Here is a 15,388-nt window from a genome sequence, read left to right on the forward strand (position 1 = left end):
AAGTTTCATGTAGCGTATTAATTATATAGAAGATTATAGGGCTTCTAGTATTATCGTAGATGGGTCTCCAAAAAGTATTGGTGTAAAGCACTGAACAAACTATTATTTTCTGAATTTAAAAACTTTACTTTTTTCAGTTAGTTGGTACTATTTCTTCTGAGATTTTATACTGAGTTAGAGAATTGGGCATTGCCTTTTGATATTTTTACATTAAAATATCAAACCCGACTGCTTTTTTTAAATACCCTGTAAACACAACGATGCACCAGACTATGCATAGTATAACGGTATCAAGTATTAAGGTTGTCAAAAAATAAGACTATAACAAAAATATAAATGTATATAACAACAGTTTGTACACAAATGAACAATATTTACAGAACAGGAAGTATTAACAATAATTAACAACATGAAGCTAATCTACGAGGATGAGAGACTGAGGTGAGGGGAACATCCTCTTCTGGTTAAGTTTCGTATCACTGAAGAAACAGGTGGTATGAGAACTTAAGGTAAGTTAGTACAACATAATTTGGCTTAAGTATGTCCGAACTCATAGGAAGAGTTGTTTCAAGGGTAAGGTCCACCGGGATGCTCCTCTGGAACGCATGCTTCGTGCCACACTGGCTTACTGACTTTCTTCCACGCCGGCACTTGAATATGTTTTATAGCAGGAACTTGAACTGTCTTCCAAACCTCCTTCCATACTTGTTCTTTCTTTGTGGCCCACTCTTGCTTTTTCTCAGTTTTCCAAACCTGGATCTTTTTCTCCTTCCAAATCATTTTCTTCTCTGTAACCCAGATCTGTTTCTTCTCCTCCTTCCAAATCTTTACCCACTCTTCTTTCCACTTTAGCTCTTTTTTCGTAACCCAAATCTCCTTTTTCTCAGTTTTCCAAATCTTCTTCCATTCTGATTTCCAAATCATTTTCTTGACCCATTTGCATCCCCCTGATCTGTCCCAACCGTGTTCATCTGGGATACATTTCTTTATAACGACGGGGATCCAGACTTGTTTCCAAGCTGGAACTTCGACTTCTTTCCAGGCAGGTACCTTCTTCTCCACCCAAATGGGTTTTTGTACTTTTTTCCAGTCAGGTTTTTTCTCTACTTTCCAAGCGGGGACTTCCTTCTTTAACACTTCTGGAACTTTAATAGTTTTCCAGTCTGGCACTTGAACCTCTTTCCAGATTGGTACTTGTGTTTCCTTCCATACCGGGACTTTATCTTTTTTCTGTTCTGTCTTCCAGATTTTCTTTTCTTCTGTTTTCCAGATTTTTACCCACTCGTCCTTCCACACAAGTTTCTTCTTTATTTTACAGTGTTGATGGCCATGGTCACCTCCTCCCCCGCCGCCACCTCCATATCCACCGCCGCCGCCTCCATATCCACCGCCACCACCACCTCCATGACCACCGCTGCCGCCTCCATATCCGCCGCCGCCTCCACTTGAGTCCCATCCTCCGCCACCGCCGCCGCCTCCACTTGTGTCCCAGCCACCTCCACCTCCACCTCCTCCGTATCCTCCGCCTCCATGTCCACCGCCGCCGCCGCCACCACCTCCTCCGCCACTCCAGCCATCACTTCCTCCACCACTGGCACTCCATCCACCGCCGCCGCCACCGCCGCCTCCATATCCTCCGCCGCCTCCGCTTGAGTCCCATCCTCCGCCACCGCCACCGCCTCCGTGACCACCTCCATCACCACCTCCATATCCACCGCCGCCTCCTCCACTTGAGTCCCAGCCTCCCCCGCCGCCTCCTCCATGGCCTCCCCCATAACTGTCCCCACCACTTCCACTTGCGTCCCATCCACCTCCTCCGCCACCGCCGCCGCCTCCTCCAAGATCCCAGCCGCCGCCACCGCCACCTCCACTGCTTGAATCCCAACCCCCTCCTCCTCCTCCTCCTCCTCCATGACCTCCTCCATAGCTGTCGCCTCCGCCGCCAGAAGAGTCCCATCCTCCTCCTCCGCCACCACCGCCGCCTCCACTCACGTCCCATCCTCCACCTCCTCCACCACCGGAGTCCCAGCCACCTCCTCCTCCATCTCTCCGTTGGATTTGTGTGTCAACCCTGCAACATAAATAACCTTATTAGACAAGGTGATTACATTAAAATTACTTTGGGCCACACAGTTAATCTGTTTTAATAACAAACATCATTCTAATTTTCTAATACTGATCAATTTAATATTTTAAGATTTTGACGTTGGATAAATATGCATGTATGCTTATTTATTTGAAATGTACAGTTAAAGTTAAAAATACATCTGCGGAGTTGAGAGATGTTGAACTTTTTTTGAAAAAAGTTAATACCAAGACATTTCGTTTGAAAGATAACCAACAACATCTACTTTTATAATCACTAACGTCCCACGATGTTGTTCCTGATTCTTTGTAGAATCGTGGCAACGTCGTAAGTTCTCTATCGTGGAAGCTAACAACCTTGATAGAGAGTGAGATAATTGCAAGAACCATTGTTGGCGCGTTCAATTAACAAAGTTATGTTCTGCTGCGATGAGACTTACACTTGTCTCCTTATCATTGAGGTAAATCTCTCATTCTTTGTCGGCATTTCCTACCTCTTCTCCAACCGCTTGTCAGCAAACGGTGAGTGTGAACTACTAGCACTAGTGTAAACTAGTAATATCTGAACCATCAGAGTGGTGAAAAGGAATAATGTTTGATTAATTTTGTAGAAACCAAATCGTTTATCAATACAGTAGGTATTAGAGATATTATTGATACAAATTTATTGTTGACAATAAATCATAATCCAAATACTTAAAACCGTTAAAGAAGGGTCTTTGATGATTATTCCCGCCATTAAATTAACGACCGTTACTATAACGACTCTAGTGACTCCCCAACGGTCGTTACGTTACGTGGTCATGCATCACGATTTGTGGTTACTTCCCACATTGTCCACTTTCACCCCTTAAAACTTCATCAGCATGCGATTTTCCGATGTTTCAAAGGTCAAGTTTGTTTATAAATTGTTGACAATCGGCTTCGTGGGTGAGCTTTCTCTCAGTGCTTACTGTGCATTTTCTTAGTAATTTAAGAGCATTCACTTAACGTTAATGAAATTACAATATACTGTAACTTTTTCCCTCTGTCACAACTGTTTTTTGTAAATGTTTGTTAAAAATATATGTAGGTAACAATTTCCTTTTTCTTGATTCCGTAAAGTTATTTAAGGTTGTACAGAAATTTCTTACGCATTTGAATAATTGTTCCATATCAAATCTTTGTCGCAAGTCAGAAAATACAACCTAAAAATGTCTCCAATACAATTTTTGAGAGTTTTTACATTTTCTTGGTTTTAACAACGGTATTTACTAGGGGTTACTAAGCTAATAGTTCTTCAGATGTGCTTCGAGACTCTGCGGTATTTATGTATCGGACAACCAATAAAACCATTAAACTTTGAGGGCTATTATAACATCCTAACTAAATATGATTTATTTGTTGAGAAATCGCAGTACATTTTCCGAGTAAGCTACGGTTCTACTTAATTGAATTAAAAAACTAAACTCCAACTAATGTTGAAACTAAAAAATCAATTGAATAGCTTTCCCCGAAGATGGGTTGCTCTTACACATCCTAACCGACTCGGTCTCACTCGAAGACCAATATCTAATTTGACGATGGAGCTAACCTTCTAGCACAACATTCTCAGTTTTCCCTACGATTCATTAGGTTAAACTTAAAAAATTATTATAAAAACAATAAATAACTCACGATTTCTTCTGCCTGGTGTCGGCGGGTTTGGCTGCTGGGTCTGGCGCTGGGCTCGGCACTGGGCCACATACTGCTGACGTCACCAGCAGTAGCGCCTGAAACGTCATCAGTTAGTTGACAAACGTCAGAAAAACTTACAGTAATGGAACCCTATAAAGGTATACAATTTATTTAACTTCTATGTGATGCCTTTTTAGTCAGCAATTGAAATAAAAATCGAAAAAAATATATCTGGGTATCTAGGTAGTTATAACGCTGTGTTTAAATCTGAAGGTCACAGGTTCGATCCACACTGGACGCAGATGTAATTTGTCACTGAGATTAATTAACGATGTAGCAAAAACTCATAGCCCAGGTTTTGGACAGCCCCCCCTGGCTAAATAAACGTTAAAAAAAGGTTTAAAAAACTATTTAAAATATGGCACTGACAAAAAAATGAACAAAATGAAATATTAATCAAACGAAATACTCTTTGCGTATTTACATGTCCTTATAAACATGGGATCTCAGGTAAAACAGGTAGTACACATTGTGAAATTTTTTAGTTTAAATTAAATAAAAAACTATCACTGTATTCTAGGTATCTAATGTATCAAGTAACCACTAATGTATCACTAAATAATATAATACAAATTTATTATGTTCCGTTAGCCTAGAAAGTGAGTTGCGGTGTTGGAATAGGTTTAAAAAGTAAAGCATAAATCGTAAAATCTACCCTAAAGCTTAACATCTGCGCAATCTTCGGTTTTTAGAGTAGGATGAGAGTCCGTTGTTTTCCAATCCAAGGTTACAACTTACATGGTATCATTGAGATGCCGAAATAAATTAAATTCGAGTAATATACAATTCGATAAAAATGTAGATGAACAATGTATAATTACAGAAAAGGCTCAAGATTGTAGATTGAAGATCTTTCAGGGAAAGGCGGAAATGAATTCATTCACAGCCAACCCTAGTTACACGCATGCAACAGCTACATAACAAACAATAAGCTACAATCGAACACTGCACCCGGGAGAATAGGGCGTTAACAATGGCTTTGCAATAAAAACAACAATGGAAGAAATTCGCTTTCACCGTAAGGAAATACTGGCAATTAATTAGTTGGTGGAAAGTGTCCTGCGATACACGCAGAAGGTGTATCTGTACAGGAAGTGTCGTTTTATGCAAGTTATCCTGGTTTGTATATCACGAGTCCTGCAGGATGGCAGGATACCAGGATGGCAGGATGGCAGGATCGCAGGATGGATCCTTCAGTCAGGATGACATTGAAATGCCGTGAAACTGTGAGAACTGGGGTACTTTCTGGTTATTTGCATTGAAAACGCTTTTTTATCTTCATTCTTACTTTCGTTCTTGACCCCGAAATGAGCACGGTGAAGCTAGTATCTTTTGTACTGTTAAACGTGTAAGTGAATTATGGTTTTGTTTGTTAGTAGTCTTAAAAATAATTTTATAAGAGCAATATATTGTTTATCAATATTAAATTGATTTTTTTAGAATTGAATGAAACCGAGACTAAGCAACACAAGGGAGTATGTTTAATCTGTGATGAATTATATCACTATATTTTTCGTTTAACCAGTGTTTAGCTCACAAAGGTAGTATTTATTGATTGTTTTAAAATACTATAACTGATTTATCATTTCCCTAATGCTTGGTTGGTTATGACAAAATGTTTACCCCCAAATTTATAAAAAGGACAAAATTAAGTGTTGAAAACTTTTATTTATCCTGCTTATAATTTATAAAGGTGCAAACTAAGCTTTGTACTGTTCCATGTAAGCACATTTTTAAGACGGAAATTCAAAATTTGATTTATTCTACTATCTTGTATTTAATTAATCATTAAGTAATAAAATTTATTGATTGACGGGGCAAGTCACTTTATTGAGAAACTGTATATTTTAAAACTAAAATAAAATTATCTCTTATTCTGCACTGTTATCTACAATGATTACGTTTTCAGTTTAAAGGTAAGCTACAAATCTTCTCTTGTATAAACTCAACCCTGTCTTAAAACATTAAATGGGACTACAAAACAAAATATGTAAAACATACATACATTAAACATTAAACAAAATAAATGGGAAACATTAAAATGTAAAATAGACTTAAATTTACTTATTTAGTCTGGATCTAGCATTTATAAGTAAGCAGTTTTGTATTGATATATTATATGTCCTTAAAGATGATAATCAGTATGGGAGTTCTACTTTTCTAGCGGAACAATCGGCGATTTACGGGCTCAATGCTTCTCTTTGAACCTTGATAACAGGTGCTACGGCTCTTGAACATGAACACCATGAACCATGGCACTGTGCAATGGCGCATGAACACCAAACACTAGCTATCATGTCAGAAACATTTTCATTGTAAATTTAACTTGTATTTAAATATTGTTTATGTATATTCCTGTCTGAAAATTATTGCTAGATATTGCCCATGAAATTTTTTTAAGTTGAGTTAAAACAAATATATAAATTGAGTATTTCAAAAAATAAATTCAAATATCAAATTGAATTTTGTAGTACCTGAGACTAAAGAAATTAATCCTAATGATTTTAGTCAAATTAGTCAAATCATTTTACGCTCATCAAACGAGAAAAGGGGTTTCTAAATGTCGAATTATGTGTCGATTTTACTTTTATATTAATGATCAATGTTGGTGTCGATTGTAAAAAACACTTTTTTTAAATTACAAATTAGAAAGGGCTTGATTCGAAGCACATTGAGGTGTCCGCAATTTGATAAAAAAGATAAAAGAAATCGTCATTTGACTGCAGCAATATGTAGCAATATGAATCAATATGTAGCAATATGAAGTAATATGTAGTAATATGAAGCTATATGTAACAATATGAAGCTATATGTAGCAATATGAAGCAATATGTAGCAATATGTACGTTCGTCATTAAGGTCATCAGACTATGTTCATGTCATCCAACAATACTTTTATTCTAAGATTTGAATAAAATATTAAACCCTTGGCTAAAGTTAAAATATTTTAGTAACGCTTATTAATTTGTACGTTTAAGTTCAAGGAATGGTTACCGTATTCAATTTAAACATTTGACAGTAAATAAAAGTTAAATTGTAGGAAAATTTCTCTTCAAACTTTTTGAAAAAAACAATTCAAAATATCTATATTTCTTTATTCTAACAGTACCGTAAATGCTGATTTTGTAAATTTAAAGTAGAGGCCTCAAAACTCAATTACTATACTTTAAATTACACGTTATAAAATGCAATAGTAAATTAATGAGTATAATTCACTAATCATATAAACAACTAAGGACTAGTAATATTATGGATTTAACTTAAAAGAAGCAAAATATCTATAAGTGGCCATATCAATGCAAAAAAACTGCATATGCAACGAATAGTTGATACTACAGTGACGCTTCTTCGCGCGACTTTCCCGATTTACAAGTGAAAGAACAGATATAAATCGTTTAGTCGGCACGACAAAGATGCCTATGGAGATAAAAACATTTCACCAGATTTCATTTTTCTCCGTTCGAGAGTCTTATGTTTATAGCATCCTATTTCCATCAAAGATCTTCAGGACCACCGATTACCTTGTTTATGTGCTTGGGGTTTAGCAATAAATTACTTTTGACTGGACTTTCTAGTCGTGTTTTACAGTAACTTTTACAATACACTCTAGGAGATGTAAAGTCACTTTACTGTGCGGTCGAGATAAGACAGAGCACGTAAAGCTATTTTGTAACTTCCACAAAGAAGTCAAACAAAAAGTTATGTAAGCCTTTTGTTTCACGATGGGGTTATTATGCGCGTTTCTTAATTTTGTCTATTCAATCAGGATTGAATGAAAAACTTGACAAACGAATGCCATTTTTTTAAATTGTGTATCAGAGTGAATATCATCTTATAGCAATTCACCAATAGCCCCCTTATCGATGTTCTCACCGATTTGAGATAAAGTTATGAGGAGTTATTAAATCTTAAAATAGTGTATATTCCGAAACCCCTGAATTCAAAAGCCGCTTCTCCGTAAAGTATACTGGGTATTTCTGCTCAATTGACAGAACTTGAATACCATACCTAAATGATTTCCTGCAAGTACAAGTATAAAAATAAAACCCCATTAAATGTAGTATTTTAGACGAACCAGGAAATTTCAAAAACCATTTAATGAAAATGTATATTAGTCTGAATATTATATGATACGAATTCATCTGTAAACTATATATTGATTTTCACGCCGATTTTTCACTTGTGAAAGCTTAGTTCTTACTGCATTGGCTCAAATCTGATTCCATAGTAAATTATGTAAATTTAAAACCATTATTTCAAAACTCTGCTCCCTATATTACAAAAACACAAGATCACTTATACAGTACAATGAATTGCCTTTACTGGTTAAGTAATTCGGTAAAAAATTTGTTCTACTAAGTGTGAATATAGGCCTAACATTTTAAAACCCAATAAAATGTGATATTTCATAACAAAAATAGCCAAGAAAAGTTGAAATCCCTAGATTCTTCGAAAGTATTAAATGGAAGAACGAACGATTGGTAGTTGAGGTAGGACCAATTTTCTCCGCTTTCCCGCTGATTAAGTATCGGATATTATTTGAGAAACGAGCGTTTAATCCACGAAGGTCTGCGGTCATTTGGACAACCAATGTTAAACTCTGAATTCTTGTCATTGTATGAAGTATTGAATCGAAAGCACCGTCCTAGTAGCATGTTTTCTTTTTCCACACTACAGTACACCTACAGAATGTTAATTTATTGTGTTATTGAGTAAACATGAATAATTTGAGAGGATGAATGATTGACTTATTAGTAGTCAAAGTAAACTGTATCCAAAAGTTATTGACTATGGATACAATTACTGGAAAGTAAAATATATGTCAATAGTTAACTTTGCTTTTTACATCATAGTTAAAAACACACATAAAGTGTAAAAAAATAAAAAAAGGTTTACTTTTAACTATGTTTCATTTTTATAAGTACTTTAAGCGAGGTTTGTGTTTTCATCTGACAAATGCTATTAAGAAATAAATATGAGCTCACTTTTTGAACTTATTCGATTACTGCAACAATTACAATGCAGTTTTGCCACTTCACCAAATTGACAGCTACTAGTAGACGTTGATAGTTATGTCTTAACCGTTTAAAGTTTAATGTCAGTCATGATTAACGCTCGATAGTAAATAAGGAATAGGTAGATAGTTATTGGCATCGTTATTTGTACCCAGTAATATTCATAGTAGACTACTTCAAAGAAATACAAGAAAACGCCTACGAGAACGAGTTAAAGCAATAAGAAATACCCATACAGCTCTCTGTTTAAATTAAATGCTACTAAACTTTAACTATATTTAACATTAACTACGTAAAATAATCTGTAATGCTGTTTTGTGTTACAAAAATATTTTTGGGTTATATAAACAAAATTAAGTTGATTTTACATTATTCATGATATAGTGGATATCCACAAGATGTGATACACATCAATATCGTCAAATAAATAAATTTATTGATTAAACTGAATACCGTTAAAAATATTTAATAAACAAAATGTTAACCAAAAGGTATAATTTCACTAAAAAAATTAAGTACTGTATAGTTTTTTTGAGAAATTAAAAAAACCTTAACAACTAAACCTAAATACTTATTCCTAGACACTCCACACTGCACGTATCCACACGCGGCACGTCACACACTATACTAACCCAGAGGCAGGCTATGACAGGACCCATCTCCTGGGGGGTTTACACTCTACAGATACAGCGACCACGTCCAACAACACTTATATACGCATCTTCTCCATCTCCGTAAGCCACAGAACCCACCACTCTCTCTCTTTCTCCTCGGTTCCTCCTCGGCTCCTCCTCCCATTCATTCCTCCACTTGCTTCACATTCACCATTCAGCCACTCAGGTGAGTTTGAAGGTCCTTATCTCTTGGCATTGACTTTGGATGCAAGTCTATTATGTTTTCTATTCTTTTGGTTGTATGTATCTCATCCAGTTGTTAAATTGGACGAGTATTGATTTCGAATTTTATTTCAAGTCGAAATTTTTTAATGCATACAAATAATGCGTAAATTTTAAAATCCACAAGTTTTCGAGCTATTGTGTTATCTTTTTCATTTTTTTCTATTGTATATCTTGTACCTTATCTTATATTTAATGTGACGCCTGTTTTGATGTATCTTTTTTCATGTATCTTTGATGTATCTTTGACAGTGGTGTAGGCAAATATGTGTGTCTCGTATTTTGACATAAGTTTTACAGTATATAATTTCATGGTCACTAAAAGAGAACAGGCAATAGTTTGTAATTGGATCATTAAATATTGTATTGATTAAATCTATTGATTAGATCATGATTAAATCTAAGGCCTGTTTTAGTGCGCGTTACACGTCTAGTTAAATTTGAGTCCGCTGATTAATTAAATGTGCTTTCCTCTTTTTCTAGTTTAAGTCTCATATAATGCCTTTTATCGAATACTGGGGGGATTTGTTTTAGGTAGTAATGAATAATGTTATGTTAATTGTTCTAGTTCATCTTGTGTTACCTTTCCCAAAATTTTATTGGCTCTTGAAAATATTTCAATGGTTCCGATATTTTTATTTTCGCACAATTTAAGTGACTTTTTTACGTGGGCAAGAAGTTCTCACACATTTTCTAAAGTATATTTGTACAACATCGACACTTTGGGGTGAGTTTTAGAGTGAAAATAACTTAAGGGTAATATGATGCTTTTGTTATTGATCGGGTAGTTCTTCAGTCACGATTATACAGTTCAGTTTAAAACCGTTGAAATGCTACTGTCCTTCCTCAGCGTACCGGTAACCTTAGGATTGATCTATTTTAAGTATTTATAGGGTGAACACCACTCCCCTAAGCTAACCTATCTTGCAATGCCCTTTCTTAATCTTAAACTAGAACTTATATAAACTAATCAACGACATGCTCAACATGGTCACACTTTGCAAACAAGTAATCTTCAGCATCAAGACCTTGAACTAGTTCTGCAGCCAGAGCAGGTCGATGTTTACGTCTTCGCCAGAGAAGACTGGTCCGGATGGTTGGACCGGTTAGAACGACCACTACTTACGTGTTATTGGCGATAACTCCCGCGTAATATCGTACTTATGTTGGATCAAGACTGACCACCGGGAAGGCGTGAAAATGGCTGTATGGGAATGGAATGATTTACTGGATAGCTTATTCCTCTACGACATTGTTTATGGGGTATATTTCAGCAAAGATTCATTGATTTTTCTAGTCACGTTTTATAAACGTCTTGCCAAAGGGCATTAACCTTGAAAAAGAAACATCTGTCTTTACTGTGGAAAGGGTGATTCCTGTATTTTTTACATTTCCTGTTACAGTTACAAGCGAGCAAACGAACTATCTCGTTTTTTTACAATATGAATTAATCAGCTATTCATAAAAAAACGCCTGTGTGAATAGTTTTCTTTTTCAAACCATTGCAGATAGAATAGGTTAATTTTACACATTATTATATGGCTATATTAACTATTTTATGCAATAACCATCACACGCATGCATTGGAGGTCCATGGAGGGTGTCGTAAAAATCTATTAATAGAGAAGCATGTTTCTTTAAAATCTTTTTCCTCAGCTCGTGTGCATCTCAGGGAAAATTTACGCACAATGTTGCAAATATATTGTCCTGTAGATGTGCAGAATTCCTTCATATATTAAAATATACTTAAAAATAGGCACCAAAAATGAATTTAAAATTAAAAAAATATATAACATGGGCCTTATGGGTTGCCAGGCTGGTGACGAAATAACAACGCAATATAAACAGAACATTAAAACAAATGGAAGAAATTCCAACATGTTTTATTTACTGCGTAGGGTGAAAATATAAGTCTGTACGTGTACATTACAAATTTTTGGTGGAGTTTTCGACCACCGGACGACCTTTAGTATTATATTTATAGACTTGGGGCCAGTGATACATAATTTTAATGAGTTCAGTTTAAAGTTGAATGCCACAAACCGCATTGCAAGTGCTTCTTTGCTACCTTTTTTTAAATTTACCCTCTGAACAGCCTATTTCCAATCATTCATGGCCCTACTCACAATATTCTATAACATACTTTGGCTTACAATTTCTCTCTAATGTAACTTAATAATTTCACTAAAATCAAGATTTATACTCATCTCACAACTTTTGTAAAAACCAAAAATCATTTGTCGTCACTTCATCCCTTAATCCCTGACAAAAATAACCATTATAGAGCCTCACCAGGCCGGATAATGCAAATGGTTCGCAAAACCACCTCAATATTACAAGTAGCCTATGTCAATTATCAATTTCAATTATCAATCGTTGAGATGGGGACGCCACCTAAGTGCGTATTTTAACCCAAATATGAGTGAAGGATGAGTGTAGAATGGTGTGTGATGACCTGTATAGCTTTGTTACTGACTAAGATCAGCGGTTTCATTAGTCATGATCATTTATTTAAAGCCCAATGATCAGGAACAGCTGGGTCCAGTTTCGAATCATCAAAAAGCTACTGACTTTTCACAGGATCGAACCGGCGACCTTTTGATTACTAGGCGAGCACTATTACCACTCAGCTACCCAGCCGGTCTTGTCTACTAAGACCTTAATGGCATATTATATCGATTGTCTCAAACAACAACATGGGCTTTCATTACAATCCAATGAAATAAAATTGAGAAACAATTTGCTTGAAGAGCTCCTTCGTCTGGGCTGTAGAGTAGATCATGTTTTACAAAAGGGAATCATTCCTACGTGACTGATGTCTGAGTTTCAGTCCCTTTTGGATGGGTTGACAGTCAATCGAGGAGCGGCCTTTTAATGCTTTATTTTCAGGTACTACCAACCCTTGAGGTGAACTTATACTTACTTATACTTATACTTTTCTTTGAAATGGCGACCATACAAAGTAGGTATTTTAAGCCAAGTATGAATGGAGATGAGTGTATGATGAGTGGCGCGATCGTATAGTCTTGTTAGTGACTAAGGCGACATATTCCTTAGACACAGCTGTTAATTAATAGCCCATACAGCTAATGGCGACTAAGGGACCTACAGTTTATAATGGAATCCGAACCACATTTTTCCTTGGTATTTACGAATTGGTCTAATTATCAGGATTACTGCGGGTATTCGTAGTACTCACTAGTGCGGACGTTAATCCACACCAGGGAGTATCGCATCCACAGTGCATGCCTTTAATTATCCACAATTCGTGACCTCCTAGTAGTTGGATTACAGGACGACGCCGCCCGTCCCACTGGGGCGGGCGGCGTCGTACTGTCAATGTTAAATATACGCAACCAAGTTGTCTAACCAATTCGCGTTGCAACATTTCCTGATGTGTGGATTCAGCTGAGATGTCGACCCAATAAAACCATTAGAGTATGCAATTTGCCGCCAAGTTAATGTTCCCATGAGGCATTGCGGAAGCTGCGGAGCATGCATAACCGCGCCGTTACCGCATCCATTAGATCTCCATCGCCGCTCCCGCCATTTGCCACCGCCTCTTCCCAGCTGTCGCACAATTTGATGCATTACTTGAGGTTTTAGTTGTATTAAGGTCTTTGGTTTTGGTGGTCTCTCAAGATGAAAGTAAGTTTCGGCGCTTGTCTGTGCTTTTACTTTCCGATTTACACTCTAGATGTGAGATAGGTATCAAATATGTCGGCTCTTTGGGAGAACGTGAGATGGATATCTATACACGTGTTGGAAGGCTTTTGTGGTGGATTTGTGCATATTTCTACTAGATAAAGATTTTAGACTTCTGAATTGTTATAAATAATTTCATAGTATTATTTTCAGAGAGGTTCGTTTTACTATAATAGCAACTGCAGCTTTTTCAGTCCACACATGAATCATTTTTATAACTTAAAGATTCTGACGAACTTTTTCATTTTATTAGATACGATTGTTCCGTATTTTAAAGATTTGCTCAATTTTATGATTAGTAAGAAAGTGCTGTGGTTACAATTACAAAACAAATTATTGCTTTATAGTAACACAGGACACTAAAACTTTTTTGTTAGTTTTGAACTCAACATTATTTTTTAAATTTGCTCTATACATTTAGATTCATTAAATTCAATGTTCAACAACATCGAATGAGAAAATGTTCAATCATAGCTGATTCGTTCCATAATAGCAATAAATAATCTTAAGAAGTCTTGCAATTTATAGACTGGCGTTTGAAGTTTTATATTTTATGGTCAATATTTTTAAGTTCCAAAAAAAAAAATTGAATATTTATTTTTTTGTGTTTTATTATATCTCTTACTAGCTGACCCGGCGAACTTCGTATCGCCTAAGTTATAGGTTTCCCCTAAGACAGACCGACACCGATGGAAAGAAAGTACCGTTACGTTTAATGTAGTGTTATATAGTCAATGGTTTAATTTTCAAGATGATCTCGTTCGCATCGCTCAATCACGTCCTGGTTGAAGTTCGTTCACTACGCTCACTCACCTTTGGGTTGGAGCTCGTTCGCTGCGCTCACTTGCCTTCAGGTTAGCTCGTTCGCTACGCTCACTCGCCTCCAGGTTGAAGTTCGTTCGCTACGCTCACTCACCTTTTGGTTGCTAATTAGCTGTTGTCATAAATGTAAAAGAAATAATAGTGCTGCACCCTGTTGGTAGGCCTAATCCTTGTAACTTTAATGCTATTTAAACATCATAGAACAGAACCAACTTGTTTAATTGAAACAGCTGTTAAGATTCATTAATTCCATTTCTCATAAGGTTAACATGGGAAACTCCAGAGCCACTGGGACGGAACCCTTTTAAGAATTTCGAAACGGGAAATACTTTACGTCCGATTCGCATACCTACAGAATTTGCACACCAAATTTCATAACGATCGGTGAAGTCGTTCCGGAGGAGTTTGCAGACAAACACTGTGACACGAGAATTTTATATATTAGATTTAAATTTAAAACGAAATGATTGGTATAAAAAACGCAAAATTTGTTTTAAAGTGTAAGGTAATGATAATACATATTCGAATGTGGAAATAATTTGTCATTATATCGCTAGACTATAGACTATAGACTATAGATCGAAAGGGTAAAAAGCCTATTGTGTCTTAATTTTATCGTTTATTAAAACCCACGCTCCTCAATATCTGCAAGACAATACTAGTTTGACCATCACAGAGTAAGAAAATTCAACAAAATACCCAATTTAACCATCTAAGTATTACTAATCTTTCGAGTAATACTTTAGACAGTAAGAACTTCCTTAACAAGCCCCCTACACTTAACCACGGCATGACTTAATGACGCCAGACAAAGTGCGTAACATCCACATTTCGCTGGAAGATAATGATTTAATCACACAAACTGCGTACACACATCAGGAAGCGGATGCCACAGCCATCTACAGCAAATTGGCAGATTCCCTTCCTAACAGATAGCGTGGGCTGTGGTTGAGGTACAGTGACCATAGTAAGGCGACCTTTGACCCCAACACCTGAAGAAAGTCCCAACCACACGTTTAGACAGTTTCCTAGTGTTTAAACACTCTGTCCCGTGACACTGGGGATTGTCATCGATGGTTTTGTCGATAATTGTAAGGGAAAGTGTGATGGGTATTGATTAAAGTAATTTTGTGATACATGCCTGCCTGT

At 36.3% G+C, this 15,388-nt stretch overlaps 1 protein-coding gene and 1 long non-coding RNA gene across 2 annotated transcripts; both read right to left on the minus strand.

Moving 5' to 3' along the window:
• Window positions 1-324: 324 nt before the first annotated feature.
• On the minus strand, window positions 325-1,999 carry LOC128995659 (ATP-dependent RNA helicase bel-like). Its single transcript, XM_054420675.1, has 3 exons — window positions 1,993-1,999; window positions 1,557-1,961; window positions 325-1,400 (listed from the first exon to the last, which is right to left on the minus strand). The coding sequence occupies exons 1-3, from the start codon at window positions 1,997-1,999 to the stop codon at window positions 568-570; spliced, it is 1,245 nt and encodes a 414-aa protein (XP_054276650.1). The 3' UTR covers window positions 325-567.
• Window positions 2,000-2,005: 6 nt separating this feature from the next.
• On the minus strand, window positions 2,006-9,552 carry LOC128994162 (uncharacterized). Its single transcript, XR_008490873.1, has 3 exons — window positions 9,449-9,552; window positions 3,742-3,836; window positions 2,006-2,071 (listed from the first exon to the last, which is right to left on the minus strand). It is a non-coding gene; the product is annotated as an uncharacterized LOC128994162 (long non-coding RNA).
• Between the last annotated feature and the right edge of the window lie 5,836 nt (window positions 9,553-15,388).

Source organism: Macrosteles quadrilineatus, unplaced genomic scaffold (genome assembly GCF_028750875.1).
Source record: "Macrosteles quadrilineatus isolate MER2022 unplaced genomic scaffold, UCM_ALF_1.0 Scaffold_5__1_contigs__length_97177068, whole genome shotgun sequence".
NCBI lineage: Eukaryota > Metazoa > Arthropoda > Insecta > Hemiptera > Cicadellidae > Macrosteles > Macrosteles quadrilineatus.

Excerpts from the sequence above, each read along its gene's own strand:
- LOC128995659 (XM_054420675.1), bottom strand. Across the intron at positions 1,401-1,556 it reads TGGCTGGAGTGGCGGAGGAG|GTGGTGGTGGCGGTGGATAT; the intron begins GTGGTGGCGGCG and ends GTGGTCATGGAG.